The sequence below is a fragment of the Aptenodytes forsteri genome, unplaced genomic scaffold, assembly GCF_000699145.1.
Source record: "Aptenodytes forsteri isolate BGI_AS27 unplaced genomic scaffold, ASM69914v1 Scaffold86, whole genome shotgun sequence".
In the NCBI taxonomy this organism is placed as follows: Eukaryota; Metazoa; Chordata; class Aves; order Sphenisciformes; family Spheniscidae; genus Aptenodytes; species Aptenodytes forsteri.
In genome coordinates, this window is record NW_008795715.1 from 306,268 (window position 1) to 326,635 (window position 20,368).

General features: G+C 38.7%; 1 protein-coding gene across 1 annotated transcript in view; it reads left to right on the forward strand.

The window, feature by feature from the left end:
* The window catches only part of CEP112 (centrosomal protein 112), a 171,100-nt gene that overhangs the window by 120,263 nt on the left and 30,469 nt on the right, over positions 1–20,368 (forward strand). Inside the window, exons 21-22 of the mRNA XM_009283475.2 lie at positions 3,836–3,898; positions 7,825–7,974. Coding sequence (XP_009281750.1) covers positions 3,836–3,898; positions 7,825–7,974 — 213 coding nt within the window. The remainder of the gene's footprint in view (positions 1–3,835; positions 3,899–7,824; positions 7,975–20,368) is intronic.

The window sequence follows — 20,368 nt, forward strand, 5'->3', positions numbered from 1 at the left end:
CAGCCCCCGGGGCTGTTTAGTGCATGTGTTTCATCGAGTGGAACTAGAACTAAAAGTCCTTTCTAATAGATCTTACACCTTAAAAATAGCATATAAAAACTGTGTAATTAGGGTAGGGCATGGTATGCTTTTGTGGTGTGGTCCCATCATAGATCCTTTGCTCTTTTATTCTTAGTAATGCTGTTCTGTTTCATGAAAGGAAAAAATGAAAATCAGACTGTGTTAGAATAGCATCCATTAATTCCGATACCACATCTGTAGTGCTAATACCGTTTTTAATTCTTACGTGAGATGTTTTGTTGGAGTCGGTGCAGTTTTGCTCAGCAACCACAATATGATGCTTTAAGGCTTGTTATAGAATTATAGTTGGTTTTTAAAACCAATTAACTGTAACAAGGACATAATCTTTTTAATGCAAAAGTCTTCACTCTGTAATATAAAATAACTGCATGTAAAATTGTCATAATCAGATAATTTTAGCTAAAATATGTATTAACTGTGTGAAACTAAACAGAAGTTAATTTTTGAATCAGTGGGATTCCTCTGTGGCTTATCCAATTTAAACCTTTTTATTATAAAAATGGATATTACAATTGATATTTCTGACAAGTTTTTGCCAAGTGTGAATTTCAGCAGCTGCCTCTTGCACACAGAAAACTAGTTTAAGACCATTAACTATATTTGCAGTGCTGCCCGTTGCTATAAAAAGAGTTAGACTTTAATGAATACTGGCTGACCCTCCAAATGTTCACCTTCCAGTTGGATTCTTACTCATTATGTTTCTGAAATAGCATGTAACCTGAAAGCAAGGGAATGCCCTTAAAATAATACAGAAGCAGCTTACGCTTCATACAATGCATGAGCCGAGCAGCCTGTTACAGAAGAAGGAGCCCAGGAAAATGCTGCTTGTGTACACCATGCCATTTTTAACCTTCTCGTTGTCAAGATAAATGTAATGTAAATCTTCCGTGGTGTTCAATGTACGCAGCTATGTGTATTTACTTTGCAGTAAGCTATTTCTTACCACCAAAAAAAAAGTGAAAAGGTGCTTTTTTTGTGTGTAGCAGTGCTACATGAGCCCCAGGGGAGCAGGTTTATGCCTCCCTAGGCTGCAAAGCAACAGCCTATAGTCGAGGTATTAAATTAGTTTAGTTGCAGGTTTTAAAAAGGGAAAAGTTTTATATTTCTGCAGTAAAAGAAGATAAGGGAAAAGAGGGTTCCTGTGCATCGCCATGAATTAGATCTTTTCAGCTGACCAGTGTGATACAACTTGTAGAAACTGCCTTCTGCAGAGCTTTGCGGGTGCTACCTCTGCAGTTTGTAATGATACAAGACCTGTGCGGTGTTACAGATCTAGAGAGAAAAGCTGAAGTCGGCAGGTGTCCATAGTTTTTAGTGCCACAGGGTCTAGATAGCCAGTTTTAGACAACTAGAGCCGGTCTAAATGTGTTTTTGCCATCTCCAGTGGAAGTTTTGGTAGCTCAGTACTTCTGAAAATCAGACCCCTCAAATAAGGATGTTTGGGACTGCAAGTAAACGCAAGAATCTGTGATTTGTTGATGACTGGGAGATAATTATAAATATTTTGCTAATTGGAATTTGTTAAAGCCGTTATAAAATAAAATGTAATTGCCTTTAAATAAGCTGATAGGATATACTTTCTTTGCCTTCGGTTAGCAATAAAACACTGAAATTCAGCATATCTTTCTTTTGGATCGCCTCTGTCATGTCTATCAGAGGTCATCCTGGTTCTACTCAGTGTGAACAAACAAGTTCTAATTTGTTTATGAACGTTATGGGTGTTTTTTCTTATTATTTATTGGGATTTATTTTCTGGGTTCAGGAGGTTATAAAACTGCTTCTATGAAAGATGAAGACTTTTACCCCAGGCAAGTTGAGTGAGAGCAGCTGTAATGTGATCTTCTTTGCAGTGCCTTGCTGACTAGTGTATCTCCCTTTCTGGGAGTAACAGTAATTTATACTATTACTGTAATTTATTTTTTACTTTTTTTCCTTAAAGATAAACTGGCAGTTTCAGTCACTTTATGATGTGCAGTGGTGGTAAAACGTTATCTGAAACTAGATGACAATACAGTGGAAAGAGTGTTAACGTGGGTCAGCCTGAGTACAAAGAGAAATGTAGCATGCACAGAGCTGTCTGGCATAACTGCTTCTGTGTTACTGCTCTCTTTTTATTTATGCAGCCCCACAATATGCCCTTACATACTTTGTGGCATGCTTTAAATGATAAATGTAGAAGAAGTGGAATTTAATTTGTCTGGTGCTCCAGAATTCTTGTATACGCTCTCTTAAACCAGTATGTAGTGCCATTATCTCTGTTTATAACAAAAAACCACCAAAACATATGTTCTCAAAAATTATGCTCATATTTGATAATTGGTTTTGATTAACTTTTTTTAGTAGATGTCTTAGTACCAACCAACAGATGAAATCTAGAGACCTCCATATGTTTCGTAATTTTGGAATTTGAAGGGATTCAAGATCTTAAATTGCAGTATCATGTAAACTTTAAGATTATTTTTAACTGGCTGTAATATATTAAGCTGCACCATACATAACTGCCTGGATTGTACAAGATGATTCGAGCCCTATCATGCTTGGTGGTGATTCGCAAACACTGTCTGCAACTTTAAGCTCCTAAATTTATAGTCCAGTAAAATCAATAAGACTATTTGCTTGACTGAAATCCCTGGTGTTTGCAGAACTGGAGTTTCAGTCTTGCAACTGGATCCAAGCAGGGTTCAGAGGCTTCAGGGGGCCCGTGGCTTCTGTGGTCCCCCAAAACAGGCGCTGGCACACAGGCAGCTGAAGGAGCATGTGTGTTTGTGTGCTGGATGCTGTGCCATAAAACTACGGACGACAGATCAAAGATTTGAACACGAGGTCAGATAGATTTTTTGAAAACTTAATCAGCTTAAGTTTGCTTCAGAACTCAGCTTCGTAATATTCTGTCCCCCTAAGAAAATATTTTTCTTAGACACCTGTCCTCAAGTTTTAGAGCCAAGAACACGAGAGCGCTTAGCAGTTCATTTGAGGACAGCCGTTTGAGGTATTATCAATATAATACTGTGGCACTTGGCAAGAAAAATACAAATCATAATTGTGTCCTGAAATTAAATTGAATTTATTTTTTAGTTATTATTGAATTATTTCTGAAATTAAATTATTTGAAGAAAAACCCTTAAGAGCTATTTTTCCCCAGAACTATAGAAAAATATCTTAGAGTTGTGAAAAAAAAATGCTAGGAGGAGGAGAGAGCTGTACGTCTAAGAGCTCTCAGTTGGTTCAGCTGCACGTTGGGTCGATTTTCAGTGTAATCGCCACCTTTAAAACAGAAGGGACGTGCAGTGGGACAGAAGGCAGATGCAGACACCAAGTTGAGACACGAAGTCGTGTCCTCCATGCCGCACTGCACCCTTGCAGCCTGTGCCTGGGACTTTCTCCTTTCCCTCCGTTCAGAAACGAAGTCACCCTCATAAACTCGTGTGTGTGTTGCCTCCCTCTCCCTGCCACACACACACTCTCGCTCTTTCTCTTTTTTTTTTTTTAATCCGCAGAAGTCTTTATGTTTTTCTAATAATTGGCAGCAGAGGTACAATTTCTCCCCTCTTTTAAGTGATGAATAGTTGGCCCGAGATCAAAGGCAAGCCCTTGTGGTTTTTTGGCTGCCACAAAAGGGCGTTGGAGTTGGCGCGGGTCCCAGCCGCTCAGCGATAGGCATGTGGATGAGGTGCCAAGCAGAGGGGTCGGTGGCAAAGTGTCTGTACACGTTCTTCATCTGAGCTAATCTGGTTGCCTTTTGTGTGTATTTCAGGCAAACAGCCGGCTGAAGCAGACTGAGAAGGAGTACAGTCAGAAGCTGGCTAAATCCTCGCAGGTAGGTAGCGAGAAGGCAGGAACCTCACATGAATCCATTTGATTTGGAAACTTGATGAAAAGCATAATTACTTCTGCTCTTAAGTGTAGGTCTTGACGACCAAGAGAAGCCATACCTGTTTCCCAAATCAGACATCCAATGTCTTTCTTGCAGATTTTAACCTTTCAAAAAACACAGAGCATTAAGCTGACTAGAAAAAATGGGTGGGGTTTTTTGAGTTCTAAAGTTCATCTTTTTCTTCTCTCTGTGTCCCTGCCCACAGCAGGGGCGTTGGAAATAGATGATCTTTAAAGGTCCCTTCCAACCCAAACCATTCTGTGTTTCTATGTTTACTTTTTCCTCTCCTGAGGCCCAAGAGGACCGAGTCCTCCATCAGTCGGTGGGAAGGGAAGGCGAGGTGTCCCGTCAGTGAGCACATCTCATAAAATCAGGAACAGTTGCACAACCAGGACTTGCATTTCGTGTCACAAGGTGGTGTTTGCCCGCGCAGCCGATGGCAGGGCGGCAGTCCCAACTGTGCCATCTTGATGTTTGTCGTTGCTCCTAGCCAGTTCAGCATTTTTGCTCAAAATAACACTTTGAAGAATGTCAGCGTCCTGAAAGCAAACTGGTTTTGACTTGAGCTTTTGTTCTTCAGAGTAGTCTTTTGAACATGGAAGATGAAAATGTGTGTTGAATTTACATATATGCTTAAAAATGATAAGACAGGATGTTTTTTAAGTATTTCAGCTTTCAGTTTGATTGACAGGTAGTACTGAAGTGTAAAAAATGATGGAGATGCAGCCAGAAGTTAAGCTTTTAATAATAAGAAAATTGCCATGACGATTTATGTGGAGGTGTCATTCTTCTCATTCTTCCTAACCACAGCAGAACGCCTGCCTTTTACTTAAAGTGTGTTTTCAGCAATAGTAATAATAGTCTAATAATACTCTTATTAAAATCAATAAAAACACTACAAAGAATGGTTTAGAAGCCTCGAACTAGGCAGAGGTGATCAGTGAGAGAATGACAAGAAATTGCAAACTTTACTCTTTTACAAACACTTTAAAATATTTTAAAAGTCCTGATTTCAGCTTTTCAGCTACCTTTGAGTCTCATTCTCATGTAACACTTGTCCAAAATTTTGGCTTTAGTTGTTTCAATGAAATTTATTGGGCTATCACTTTTTCAAACTACATTTTTTGAGCCTGCATTTATCAGAATCATTGGTAAATATGTTTTTGCATTATATTTCTAAAACCCAATGTGTGTTTTCTGCACATTTATTTGCATACAGAGAGGTTGTGGGGTGTCCATCCTTGGAGATACTCAAAACCTGACTGGACATGATCCTGAGCAACCAGCTCTGGGTGATCCTGCTTTGAGCTGGTCCCTTCCACCCTCAACAATTCCATGATGATGTGATAAATCAGAGAGAATGCTCTCCTCCTAAATGCCTTTTTAGTCATGTATTGAGAGCCTTATTTATAAAGAAAGAAAGAAACAACAAAAAAAACCCCTATCTTTTTTACCGTGCCATCTGAACCTGAATAGCAGAAAATTGATAAAGCTCAAAAAGTAACATTTAATGCATGCCAGACCTTAAGGAGGAGATCCTCTTCACTGCTAACTCTGTGTTACCTTTTGGCATTGTCACTTTTATGCTATTGTCATGCCTAGTGAGTGGAATCAAAAGTCAGCCTCTCTATGCCAGGCAAAGTTTACTGTCAGAACGAAAATGGGTCTTGGTCCGTTCATTAAAAGCAGATGGAATAATTTAAGCATCTCTCAATTTTTAAACAAGGGGTGAGGGAAATTGCTTTAATTGTTACAGTGGGAACACCTAGGTAGTGTAGTGCAAGGTAATAACCATTTAACCTCAATGTCACAATAAATTTTGTCAGACTGAAATTTATTGGCCTGTAGAATAGTCTCAAAATGGAAAAATTTTGCGACCTGGGGTTTTTTTTAAGCTAGGCATTGCTGTAGCTAAGACACTGTTCTCTTTATTGGGGAGCGATGGACCCACTGACCAGAACCGGCATTCCTCTGCGCTTTCTGTGGCAGACACAACACGTACATCATATGTCAGGGCTATTTGGCACAATAGAGGAGTTTCACCCTGATGTCTGAATTTCTTTACTTTTGTGGGTTTGAATCAAATCCCTGAAGTTACTTGAACGTAGGGGTTTTTTTGTAGCTCAGAATTAATAATAGGTCAATTGCAACTTTTCTTGTGGTCATGTTGCTGACAACATCTGTCTAATCTTACTCTCTGTGGCCTCTTGGAACATTCACTTTTAACACCCACACAGAGGAGATATTTCAAGAAATTTCCTCTGAAGTTTATACAAAGTAAACATTTTTTTTTCTCTGAAAAGTACTGCACAAAGCAGATCTTTCTCCATCAATTCATGCTGAAATTTCCTTGCATGCATTTCAGAACTCTTATCCTAGTCCAGAGTCTTAACCCAGTAAAAGCTTTAAATTTCACTTTTATGTTATATTAAAGGGTTTGTTGTTTTGTTTTCTTTTTTAAAAGTGACAAAATGGAACATCCACGAAGTGGTATAGGTTTGCATGGCCTCAAGTTGTTATCTTAATAATTTGTATGATCCATCGATTTCTCCTGCTTTCTCACCGTGTGTGTTACACACCTAGCAAAGCCAAATTTGTGCAAATTGTGTGTCATCTAAATCATGATCTAAATTGCAAACCCGGTGATACTGCTTAATTCTGCCTAAAGAGTTACACCTATCCAGGTAATCTCTAAACTTTGGCCCATCGATCTCATTAAGAGCAAATAGCCTTCCTTTTATCGGTATATTATCTTTTTTAATATTTGTTTTTAGAAAAGAAATATCCATGTAGGTTTTACTCATAATCTTTGTTACTCTCTGGGGTTTTCAGGTAGTAAAACAGATAAATACATTTACAGTAGAGTTTTAATCGGTCCTTTTTCCCCTTCCCCAGTGACTCTAGTACTTTCATTTGTAGAGTATTTCATATTATGTTAGTCCTATATCCTGTTAGTAGTTCTAAAAAACCCCATTTTTTTTTCTCCTAAATAACTGTGACCTTAGTATAGTTAAATGTTTCTCTACCAATGAGGAGGCCTTGCAAACACAAAAGTCTGAGCACTCTGGCAGTCTCTCCCTGAACTGCCTGTATGCTGAAGTGTTTTTAGAATTAGACTATATTATGCTGCTACAACAGCTTAACCTTAAGCTTGAATATATCCATTAAAGTCAGTGACTCTCCCACATGTTTAAGTGCTTTGTTGGGTGATGACTTACATGTCACCATAAAATTCTGTAAATATGCCTGAAGGATCAGCTTTAGTTATGACTTTCCACAGTGATAAAAAAGGTGAAACAAGTACATTTCAACAAATCATGAATGAATCATGTAAAAGGTCTAGTTTAAGGGTCCTGGACATTGAATCAGGTCCCCGCTGTATTGCTAGGCAGAGTATGCTCCTTTCAGCAGCTCAGAAATTTCACTATCGAGTTTAAATTTCAGTCCGGTATGTAAATTTAGGGTTTTTTCTTCTCTGCAGTATCAAACTATAAAGTATCCTTCTAGAAAACGACCACCACCATCACCATGTAAATTTGCAGTACTGGTTTCAGTGCAGTGGAAGACGGGAAACATGCTCTATTTTGAAGATCACAGATGTGCTTTGTTCTCATGAGTAAATATTTTGGAATGTTGTAGTGGAAAACCCTTCCAAATATTTTGTGTTCAGCAATTTTTGTCATTTGCAACCTTATTATATTCCTTTTTCTCTGTGTGGAATTTCATGCTTGCTGGTGTGTAATATGTTAATTTAAAATATTTAGCTTGCACAGCAGAGTATGCCAATGCCATGCTTGTACTGAGCATAAAAACATGCAAAATACATGCCTTTTACTGAAGAGAGATTTAGCATGCTGTTTTCTTTTTAGATCATAGCTGAACTTAAGACAACCATTTCCTCTCTGACAGAGGAGAACAGCCGGCAGCAGCTTGCCGCAGAGCAGCGGCTCCAGGAAGTTGTACAAAAGTTTGAAGATAAGAAGCAGCAGCTGATTACAGATAATGACAGAGCAATCAAGGTAATCTGGGGATTTTAGTCACTGATGCTACTGGCTGTTTGAGTGTAATTAAAAGTTCTGCAGTGGGCAGATGAATGCAGGTATCGTTCCTGTTCACGCAGTGCTCACTAATTCCATTCACTGGACCTTGACTTTGATGTAGCTGATGACTCAGGCTCTCTTTCCTCTAGCTGATCACATGCCTGCATAAAACGTTTGGGTTTGGCGAGTCTAATCCATCCACTTCAGTCAAATAGTTGAAATTTTCCCGTTCTTTTCCTTTTAATATTGACTCAGGTATTTTATCATATTTTCAGCACCTTTATACAGTGCTTTCAGTACTTGGAAAAAAAAAAAAAGGTGAAAAACAGGAGAGTCGAGTTGCACCCCTGAAGAGCCAGCAGTGTGGCACGGGCTTTAGCTTGGTTTTCACCAGGCGATCTCACCTTTCATGTTTAAGGCTGCAGTGAAGGAAAGTATGTTCTTAGGTTCCACTGAAAACAAAGTCTCTGCTAAATATGAGTGGAATAAAACATTTGTTATTTGTAACTTTTTTTCATTAGATTTCTACATATTTTGCATCGGAGTTGCATTCTCTGGTCATTTTCAAAGACACTTTAAGACACTACAGGTTCCGAATATTTGGACTCTTTTTCTTGCTGCTTTGACGCCCTGATTCAAAGCAGCTGCAGAGAATCCCACCTGCAGAAGCAAGCAGAATTACTTTTTAGACATTTTTCATTTCGGAATAGTAAAGAGCAATGGAAGGTTTTTGAAACTATGTAATCTGCTAGGGTTGACAACCAAAACACTTCATTAAAAGTTGTATAGAGGAAGGAATTTCCTTTTTTTCTTTGTAAAGACATTTACTAGTACCAAACAAAGAATTCCGTTACATCTAGAAACTCATGAAAAAATGAACTCCTACAGTTTTTCTAACTTTTTGTGCTGCAAAGAAACCATGGGAGTTTTTACATGTTGGAACTATCTGATGTTCAGTTACGGTACAGTTAATGTTGTCCTCTACATCTGAATGATTTGCATAAAGAAATTAAGTTGACATTACTATCTCATCATCTGCAGAGTGTTCTTTGTTTAATGATTATTTTTTTTTCCCCTTAAGGAAAATATCTCTTTATTTGTGTGTGTGTGTGTTGAGGAACAGAATTTTCTTTCTGATCAATCTTTAGTCTCTTCTGTCAAAGGTATAACCATATAGATGTTGGCTATAATCTGTTATCCAAACTGAATCACTAGAGGTAGCTTTTATTGTCACTAGGATCTGCAAATAGTTATATAATGTTATTTTGTGGTACAGGTGGATTTTTGCCAATTAGGAAAACGTGCTATTTGTAGTTTCTCCACTTTCCCAGTGGCCACCAAGATATACAGAAACCCTGTGACAGTGGAATAGTCTTCCATGTAGTCAGAAATATGCTGTAATTCAACAGTTATCATGCATTATACCTTCTTGAGTTATATATTTGAAATATGTATTTTAGACTGTTTAGCAGCTTTTTTCTTAGCACCTGGTGCAAGTGTTACTGTTGAATTTATGGATGCACCTAGACTAAATGACATTCAGTGGAAATAACTCAGCTGTTGGTAACAACAGTTTCTGAACACTAATGATGATAGGTTGTATGAAATCCTTCTCCATGTAAATCGGTGTTTGGCTATTATAAACTTAATTTTGACATTATTACCTCAAAATGTAATGAAATACATAAAAACCCAAGGGGAATTCTGCACTGGGTTTCTGAACAGTGTCCCAGAGAGATTTTAGCACTGGTGCTGTGAGTGTGTTTTATAAGATTTGGTCAACTTGTGGAAGAAATTGCAGGAGCTGTTATGAACTTTGTTTAGTATCACTAATATTGTACTTTTAAAAAAAAAATCTTCCTTTGAAACCACTGATTTAATGGAAATTTACTGAAAGCCAGATACACAAACAGAAAATTCTTAGGAAGGTAAACTGCTGTGTATGCTTGTGGAACCAGAAAGAGGTGTTTTTAATATTCGATCACTTAGTATTTTTAAAAACTACACATACTTCTAGACAAGCATATGCAGAAATACTTTGCTTTTTATTAGCCTGGGGCAGAAAAAATTGGTCTTGATGAAAGTGGAATCCTAGATGTCCTAGACATGGGGAACAACATCTAACCTAGGGCAAGCTGAAGACCTTGAAGGATGATTAAAGAAACATTCTAAAGACAAAGCAATTCTTAATATAGCATAAGCCTTTGAGAAGACTTAATATAATATAAGCTATCGAAAAGGCTACTGTTAAGAAAATGGGCATTTGCTCAATTTAACATTGATTTAATGATTTAAACTAACATTGAGGAACAGATTGCAATTTCCTTTATATGGTATTGGGTTGACTTCCTGTAAGACCTTCCAATTATTATTTCCTTTCAAAGGGAGAAATACATTTTTACGGAAACCAACTGGCTCTCAGAGAAGTTTTGGATTTAGTCAGTGAAGTGATATCCAGATGTGGATGCCATAATACATGATTTTGATGTTAATTCAAATTCCTGACTCTTTGCTAGTTAAAGATTCTAAGATACAATTCTGGAATAATAACAACTATCTCCTTAATCTTTTTTTTTAAAGTAGTATCTTAAACATTAGTGAAAAAGAATAAATGAAACTTTTAAGAACATTTCACTTCTTTTGACAACCTAAAAACCGAATCTGAGCAACCTTTTTTGGCTTCAGATGGCCTCAGTTTGGGTCAGTTTGAGACAAATGCTTAAAGAACTTGGCATTCTGTATTACACTGTGATTTGTCTGGCCTAAGGGCAAGTTAAAGTTTGTGCTGTCAGAGTCATAAAATCAGGATAAAATTTTGGCTCTTCACATTCCTTTCTTGTGGCTTATAAAGTAACCAGTTTGGATGCCATCGAGTTGCAATGTCTAATAGCAAAGACCTTAGAAGCAATGGTCCGACAAGGCGTTGAACAACTGAGCGACTCCTGTCACTGCCTTTTCGCCACTGTTGAGTTGGAGCCTGTTGGGATTACGACAGTGTTGACACAGAGGGCAATCCCAAAAGCACAGCTCGCCGTTCAGTGCTGCGTGGATATCTTTGCTTTGAACTTACCAGGACTTGCATTCTTTGGAGCAGAGTACAAGGACACTGCAGTTGGCCTGGCATGGGGCAAATCCAGCAAAGCTCACCTGGTCTCTGTGCCATGCCTCTCCTGTAACGTGCTTACACTTCAAAGATCAGGAACCATTGGTTTAGCCCATAGGATTAGTTGAGAGCACAATTATATTAATGCCCTGCAGATGCTTGGAAAAGTTGCTTAAATTGCCGTGTCTGTTAACTCATTTGTGATGCTTTAGACTGGGATTTTGGAAGGCACCCTCCAGTAAGGGTTTGGGTGCTGAACTCTTGAGAATGTCTATGCAGGAGCTATGTTAGTCATTGAAGTGTAGTGTAAACTTATTAAGGCTAAATTTAAACTAGCTTTCTTGCATCCCGATAGCAATCTAGTCACAACAACCCGGAGCTCAATACAAACGGTCAGAGCATTTACCTAACTCTGCTGCTGCTTTTGGCAGTGGTTACTGGCCGGACTCAGCACTAGCATGAAGTTGATTGCATTGTAGAGCTACCTGGAGGTTATTTATGAAATCCCAGCCTTAGGTTTTTTTTATGAAATCCTTTTGGATCCTGGGACTGAAAGTGCAAAACAGTCCTGGGTTTGGAACTGCAAAACATGTTCAGAGTGTTTTAATGTAGAATTTGATGGCCAAGTGGGGACTCCACGTCAAAAAGTAGATTCTGGAAAGAAATGGATGATGGAGAGCATGCAGTGACAAACCCACAACAGAAAAGGGAGAAAATGATGCTTTTTTGCCAGAGGAACCACATTTGTTGTTTGGCTCATATTACAGATTCTAGGATTCTGTTATATCCCCTGAATTAACACCAAAATTTCATTAGCAAAACATGGTTTGAAGATGACATGTTTCAACACTTTGTGTGTCAGCCAGCTTATGATCAGATTAATTCTGTAAATAAATAAGACTTAAAAGATTTCTAGGAAAGAATGGCATATAATAATGTTCCCCTTCATGTGAAAAATTTTGAAACAGTTGTCTGTCTTTGTTATGTTTAAAAATGTTGAGAGGGAAAAAAATTAAAAATGTATTTTATAGCCATAGCGGAACAAAGGAGAAAACTTCTGCTTTTAAATTATCTAGACCTATGTGGGCATTGCGTATTCTCAACATCACCATATATTTGTTAGATGCTGTCGTATCTTGGAGCAAAAAGACAATTTCCTCTATGCAAAGGTTGGACTGAGGGTTTTATCAAGACGGTGAAACTTCTCAGTGCAACCATAACAGGATACTTACTCTGCTGTAGTTATGCTTGAGTCAGTCCTTGTGTGGGGTACTCTGTTTCCTTTTATTCTGGAATACTGTTTCCACGGGGGGTGGGTTTACACTGATATCACTCTATTTTGGCGTGTTGTGCCAGCAAATTGCCCCATAAAGAGAGTGCGTGGTCACCTGGGCTTGGTGCTCAGAGCACTCATCTGCTGCCCAGCCCACCCCTCCGGTCTGCCTGCGTCCTGCTGTGCCAGGGCGACATGCCTGGCCGCATGTCCTTCTTGTTTGATTTGCATAATCCCCCCTCCCTTTCATGTTTGGTTCCTGCTAAAAGCAAAACAAATTATTTTAAACCTTGGGATGTTTTAAAGCATTCAGAACATTTCTTTAAGGGCACCCGATATCTTTGTTTCCAGAAAGTAGTTGTCAAAATATACTGATGGTATTTACAAACATCTCTAAAATGCAGTGTATCAGAAAAACTGTGTTGTTAAAAATTCTGTGAACAAGCTAATTTTGCGTGTAGTTATATTTCATTATCAACCATGTTTATTAGCAAATTCCATTTGTAATTACAAATAATATTTTGTATTAAAAGAAAAAGCATGTCAGAGCTATGGGAACATTGACTGAGTGACTAGTCCTGCAGAAGTACTTAGTCTATTGTCCTCAAAATACCTTTTGGAATACCACCATTGTACTCTGCAATAGCCAATGTTGGGTTTAGTAAGAAATAAATAATTCTAATTTGTGGGTTTAAAAGTCCCGAGCAAAGCTAACTCTCAGTGTTTTAGATGTCCTTATTAGTGCTTATTAAGGGAGGAGAGGCATCAGAGAGCATACAACCTAAATTGACCTGATCTAGAGTACAGAGAAGAAGCATTTTTAGTCCTGTCTTACAAAAGAGACGTTGGAGGGTAGAGCCTTGACTTTGTCCAAGGTTTGTGGCAAAGATGGAGATTAACTCCGGACTCCTGAGCTCTGGATCCATGCGTCAGCGCATCAGCCCTTCTGCGAGAACAGTTTCAGGATCCAAACAGTAACAAAACTGTAGAGTGGTTTTGGAAATGAGATCGCCCAGTGTTAAAGCTGCGTCTAACAAGGGCATTGCAGTCTTGTCAGACTCTTTTGAGAAAGCTGGGCCAGTTCAGTTCTTTACCTTTTTGTTAAGGCTGCTGACAAGTTTCCAAGCCGTGGCAAATAAAGGGGGAACAATTTACATGTTCAGCATTTTCTTTGTATTTACAGCAGAAAGACTGTAATGACTGGTTGTTGGGAAGGCTGTGAGCATGTGTAACTGATAGCACTGAGGACGTAAATTAGGAAAAAGAACCTGTAAGCTTAGTGTAAACTAAAAACGAAAACCTAAAACTTAGGGTAAAGTGAAGACGTATTATTTCAAGGACTTTAAGTGAGTCTTGACTTTCTCTCCTCTCCAGCATACGTTGATGCAGTAGGGTTAGCTGTTATAATCTAGACTACTGTTGAATAGCTGTGTAATAAACTTTTTCTAATAAGATCCACATTATTTATAAGCTTCTTTAATATTTTATTGTATTTTTTATTTAAACTCGGCTGAAGGTGTTTGGGGTTTTTTAGCTAACAGTGCCTGTGAAAAGGAGGTCAGTGTTTCACTGTTGAAGCTGACACTGACTCATGTCTTATAAGACATCTGGTCAGAACATGCATTACTGTTTGTGATGGTTCGATGGCCACAGACATGCCAAATTCTGTCAGTCATTGAAGATCTTCAGAGATGTGTATGTCACAAAGTTCTCCAGAGGGATCTCAAATCCATCTAATTGGTTTTGTGGCTAAGCATTACCATGATAAACTATTTGGCATGGTGAAATAAAGAGTTTTAAGGGACCCTCTTGATGTTAAATACATGGAGTGGTTTTTCATGGATCTCTATTTCTTTGTCGCTGACTTTAGTCTATAATAATAATAATAACTCTGCAGTGTCTTTTATTAGCGGGGAATTACAAGGCACCAACATTTGTACCTTAGCATTGTAAAGCAGTCATTAAAATTTACTAGGCAAATAACATTATCTTGCTCATAATTTCCTATATTCTGTTTGATCAGCAGAGGAAATAGTGTCTTCCAAAAGGATAGGTAAATGAAATCTGCAGGGCTTTTATGGTTTTGCTTTCTCTTTTACCTGGGGTCCAAACTCTGAGGCACCTTTCACGGTCTTTGTTTATATGAATACCAGTTTCACCCAAATTCAGTCTGTTAGAGAAATGAGGGTTTAGCCCCAAGCTTATCGACTGTTGTTCATGCTCTGTCTCTTGATTCCATTACATGGTTATCTTTGAAAGGCTATATTGACACATTCGTTATAAATGGTAATAAAAATAGGCTTATTTTTGTGTCAAGGTTAAACAGTTGTTAATCACAACTGAAATTCTGATTTTAAGAAGTTCTCTCTCCTTTTCATAATCATATCTCTCTTTCTGTTGCCACAGAAATTATTTCATTGTCTGAAGCATAGTACCTTCTCTGCAAAATTACAGGGTTTCAGATGTTTGGCCAATCAGGCAATCCGAGTGGCTGAGCATCTGTAAGTACTTTATAATATCTTTGACATGCTTTGTGAGACAAAGAATTGAGTCATCTTTTTTTCCTGCAGCAAGCTTTGCACTCTGGCATTTTTCTTGACTTTTCATGTTTCAACACATTGAAGAACTTACCATGGCCAACAGCAAAATCATACTTACAAGTTTTATAAAAGACTAGAACTAGTGCTTGCCTAGTCCTCTGAACTGCAGTCCAGTTTTATCCGGCAGGTTTAAAAGTTTGTGGTTTTACTTTTTTTCCTACGTTATCATTGCTGTCCTCAGTGTTTTGCTTTCCCTCCAGAAGGCACTTTGCTGCATGAAGTCCTTTTTATTCTTTTTTAGCCCTGGAAGGGATGCCACCTTACATCTACCAGTCTCCAAATTATGGAATTAAAGATTTCACAAATGCATAACAAAATATAAAGTCTTATATAGCTAAGCTATCAGTTTCTTGTAATGAGGTGGACTATACTAATTTTGCACTGGAAAAATGGTGACAAGGAATTAAAAACAAGCCATAAAATTCACTGCTTTTAACTGACAAGACAGGAGTAATAACACTGAATGGGGTCCTAGGCGATTAGAAAGGTAGAGAAAACACTTTTATTAGCATGTTAAGTAATACTGACATAAGCCTACGCAGCTGATAAAGGCAGACAATGCTTATAACTATGATATAAGAAAATGAAAATTAGCTGTTTTAAGGCTGCTCTGATGGTTACAGTTTACTGTTGCATTTCAAAGACGTTTTATTCTCCAAAGAGCACAGGGACTTTTATGTGGAGGAGAAAGTGGTGCTTAGAAAGACAGGGTTGGGGAGATACCCAGAAGTTACGAGGCAGACTGCCTGGGGGGAAGAGCCTGTGCTCAAAAGTCTGCACCTTTACTGGAGAGAAGAAAAAAAAAAAGATAAAGATAAAAACAAGTGTCTAATGTCCTCCAAACACAGGGCATCTGTAAAACAGTCTGTGCATAGGACTGTGTAGACTTTCCAAGGGCTGTTCTTTGTTCCAGTTCCAGTGAGTTCCTGGAACGCAGCCTCCTTCCCTGGTCCTGGAACAGCCTTGACTGCAGGGCTTCTCCAGCGTGTAGGTGGAAACACAATATGTGTGAACTATATATTCAACCAACAAAAGGTTGCTGGAGAAAATGACATCTTCAAAGCAAACCTTCCGTAGTCCACAAACATTTATTACTCTGTAGTAAAGATTTTTAAAGCCTGGCACAGTAACACAAGTTGCAGGGTTTGGCAAATAGAGATTTGGGGATGTGGACCTGGTCTACTTATCAACTTATATTTCCCTTAGATATCTTTCTCATGGTGTGGCTGATCCCAGGAGTGAGCCACAACAGCACCAGATTGCATTGGCCGATTCCAGCATGACAACACAATTTCCAGTATTTGCGTAAACATTTTTTTGCAAAACTGTATGTTCTAATATAGGTTGCTTTTGGTTTTGTACTAATCATGGTGCTGGCTGCTCCAGAGAGCAGCATCTCCAGCAGGAGAGAGTCACCGAGGATTTCAGCTTTATACATTAAAATACTCTTGCCAAAATTTGTGTTGACTTTAGAAATCTTCAGATTCCATTTAGAATTTTCTGCTGGCTCTCCAGCTTTACATGTAACTAAAACTCAAGCAGATCAAATATCAGAGTGTTTTTTTTAAAAATGACAGACGAACACTTTTGAATGGCAGATCACAGTGAAATAGAAATATCTTTGTTAAACTTACCAAGTTTTTTCATAATAGTTGGGCTTTTCTTAAGCGTGACAGAGAAACCTGATGAATCCGATACCTGTACAGGGTAACTATTTACCAATATTTGAAGACAGGGTAGCAGTAGAATCAAGTGGTCAGTAGCACTCTTCCAATTTTTGGAAGGCATTGCCTTTATTTTCTATAACTAGAGTGTTTTTTTCCATACAAAATGAAATACCTATTGTTTCCTTAGCATTAAAGGATTAGTTACAAAGACCTACTAAAGGAAAGCAGCCAAAGCTGCTGTATTTCTGCCACTTTCTTGCATCAGTGGAGTTGAGAATAAAGGAACTTTCCAAGTTACAGTACTGTACTTGAAAAGGAAAAAAGTATGCGGCAACTTTTATCTGTGTATTCAGTAGATCAGATGGCAAACTCACCCAGACAGCCTAGCAGGGGAGCAGCTTCTGCTTTTCTCAGTAAGCCTGAGTGGTGTAAAGCAGCACTAAGTACAACATCAAAAGATACAAATATGCATCGAGTGTAAAGTTTGGGTTTTTCAAAACATCTGTCTAACTAGCACAACTTACATATTTGCGAGTTCTAGCTCTAGCTTTCTCATAGTTTCATGCTCAGCAGAAGTGGCTCTTTCATCTAACAAGTTTGTGTAAGAGGTTAAACCTACACACTGTCACCAACCTGATCCTTCGGATCTTTGATATAAACCTATCCTGTTTCCTTCTAGCATCAATCGCCCTATTGTGCCCAGCGAGAAAATGTGAGTTGTAGCTGTTAGCCAAATTTTTTCTAGAAGAACGAGATAATTTTAATTGAATGTTATTATCAGCCAGTTCTTGTGGTTTGACATGGATTCAAAATGAAGCAGTTCATCTGCTTAAAGAATGCATAGGCACTAATATAATAACCTTGGTAAGTTTTCGGATGCCTCCATCCTAAGGGAAATTGGTTTGACTTGCCCTTCAGTGGAAATTTTGTGTATTATTGGCAGCCAAAATAGCACTAGAGTCCAGAAACAGAATAAAATTCTATTCCTGTATATCGTACTTTGTTCCTTTTCCCATTAAAATTTGTATTGTAAACATTTTCAGTTAGGCCCTGTTCATCTTGTTGCTTTGCAGTTCAGGGAAACTGTCTCTATGTGTTTATATGGTACATGTGTATACAAGAAGGTGAAAAACGAAATTTTATTGAAAATATACATTATGCTTTGAGCCTTTTGCACGTGGATTCTGCACTTAATGTGCATACTCCATCTTGCATTGGAGTTTGGGATGCCCTAGGAGTGGCTTATTGTTGCTGATTCAGGCACCATCTACCCTGTGTTGATTCTCTTAATTGATGAACAGGATTTGATATAGTAAATATTTTATTTGTTGACCCTCGAAAACATGCGTGAAGAAGACTGGGGACTTGAGGCTGAAGCTCATAGAGAAGACTGGGAACCTCAAGGCTGAAGCTTTTTCTTAAGCTCTTCTGTGCAGGCATCAATAGTTTTGTATCTTTGGCCTCTTCAGAAAGCCTGAGGTTTTCCAGTGAGGAGACTATTTTATGGAGCAAAAAGAGTTCACCTGTTTTCTTCTTCAGGGGTCTGTCTATTAAATTTATTCTTAGGAAAATGAAATAAGTGTTGCCTACAGGATAAAATTTAGGACTCTAAATGAGCTTCTTGGCAATGTCCTGTTTGAAACTGCCAGATAACAGAGGACTGGAAGAGCAGTAAAGCAGAGATTAGTCAAGCACAACAAAAGACTCGCTCCCCTGACACAACCACTTTTTAACTTCTTCTGTTACTAAAACTGTCTGCTTATTTTTAGTTCAAGCTTTCACAGCACTGAAGTCAATAACTTCAATTAAGTCAATATGTTAATAATTATGAGAGCAAATCCTTCAGCGCTGATGCATGTTCATGTATGAATCTAGTCCCTGATACAACACAGTTATCTGCAGTAGTGGTGAAGATACCTGTTGGAACTGCCTTCACCAGCTCGGCCAACCAACCAGGAGACCCCAAATTTGTATTTCTAATTTTGAATACGTCTCCTGCATTTGGCACCTCAAGAGAAATATATCTTCAGTGAAAACCCCAGATTGCCAATTATGAAGAATTCATTAAGATCTGCTGAAGTTCAAAGCAAAAAGGCCAGTTCCTCGCAGGTCAGGGCAGCTTTTTTAATGGTTCTGCTGTGCCTCCAGCAGCAGCTCATCTCCAGAACCTGTTTATTTTTCTGCCAGAACTGCTGGCAGGTGAATAGAGTCACATCAGATCACCTCATGAGTATTTTTATGCTGGAAGCCTATGCCCTGAATATGTCACTTTCCTGGCCCATCGTGGCATGAGATCATGGGTTTCAAACCTGTCCGTGTTGGCCTTAGAAGACAAAACACGCAATGCAGCATCCACTTCCTTTTTGGGATCTGCGGTAAAGTCACAACGGAGTTTTGCACTGGGGTTTGCTCTCTTACAGTTTAGACCATCGCAAAGGAATAACGCTTGCTGTGTGGGGAGGAAGGAGAGCATCACTCAATCATGTCCTGAAAACAAATTGGATCATTTGTGAAACAAAAATGAATGAATGCAAGTTCTTCTAGAACCAGATCAGGAGAAAACAAAACAGTCCCTTTTCCTGGGAAATAATTAGTTAGGACATGTCAGCACCAAAGCTTCACGCAGATATACTGTGGTTTAGGAAAGCATAGCATTTGCCCTCCTGCCAAATGGGCAGCAGTGCTAGTCCAGAATTCATCTGGCCTCCTGAGAGCCACTGTCTCTGGAGTGCAACGTTTTAATTTCAATAGAAGGTCATATTAGCTCTCTGTATCAGAACTGTGGAAAAGATGTTAAAGTCTGAAGTGCTGTAACATTTTGCTTTGTATTTTCTACATGACTGCTCAGGGACTGCCACGGGTGCCCATATGTGGTACCATGGCCCAGCTTGGCCCTTTTACTCCTGTTGCCAGTGTGACTCCCGTCTCACCCAGCATCCACCCTTCCACCACCAGGATCTAAACTGGAGGAGACACAGGAAGAGGATGCGCTTATTCAGGGAGGGACGATGTCTGCAGGCGAGTCCCTGATCTGTTGCACGCCTCTTAGGAGCCCCGGGCGCTCTCCATGTTCCTGCTCTCTTCCAAGTTTTTTATGTAAGAGAGGGTGAAAGTACAAACGAGAGAAAACTAAACATGGAAAGTGAGTTTGCTTGCTTACTGAGAAGCTTGGGAGTGGCAGAATGAAACTGTATAAATAAAAATTCAGGCTACCAAACGTTAGATACCTGCAGGAATACCTGCACAATTGGACCAAGCCAGAACTCTGCAGGCAGCTTGAAGGAGAAATTGAAGACGTGTATTGGCTCTCTCTGGCTTCAGAAAAAAGCATTGCTTTTCTTGATATGGCTATATTTAAATTCCTTATATTTTTGTTCCTAATGTTAATATCATTCCTATCCTTTACAGTTTTGCACTTGTAATTCAGTAAGGTAAAACAGCAATTACTGAAGATTATGTAACAATTTGAATCATATCACTGGATTTTAATTGTCTGCATACCTGGAAACACCTTTGACCACAGCTGTGCTCTAAGCTCCAAGGAGCAACTCATACCTGATGTATCATTTTCTTCCTCTTACCAGGATAACACATCACTTCTACTTACATTTGTGTAGATCCGAAAAGCATGGAGGACACAGGAAAATGTGAAGTGATTGATGGGCAGAGAATACAGTGAGGTCTTTGTCCTCACTGTTAACATTTATACTTGCCCTAAGTGTTTACATGC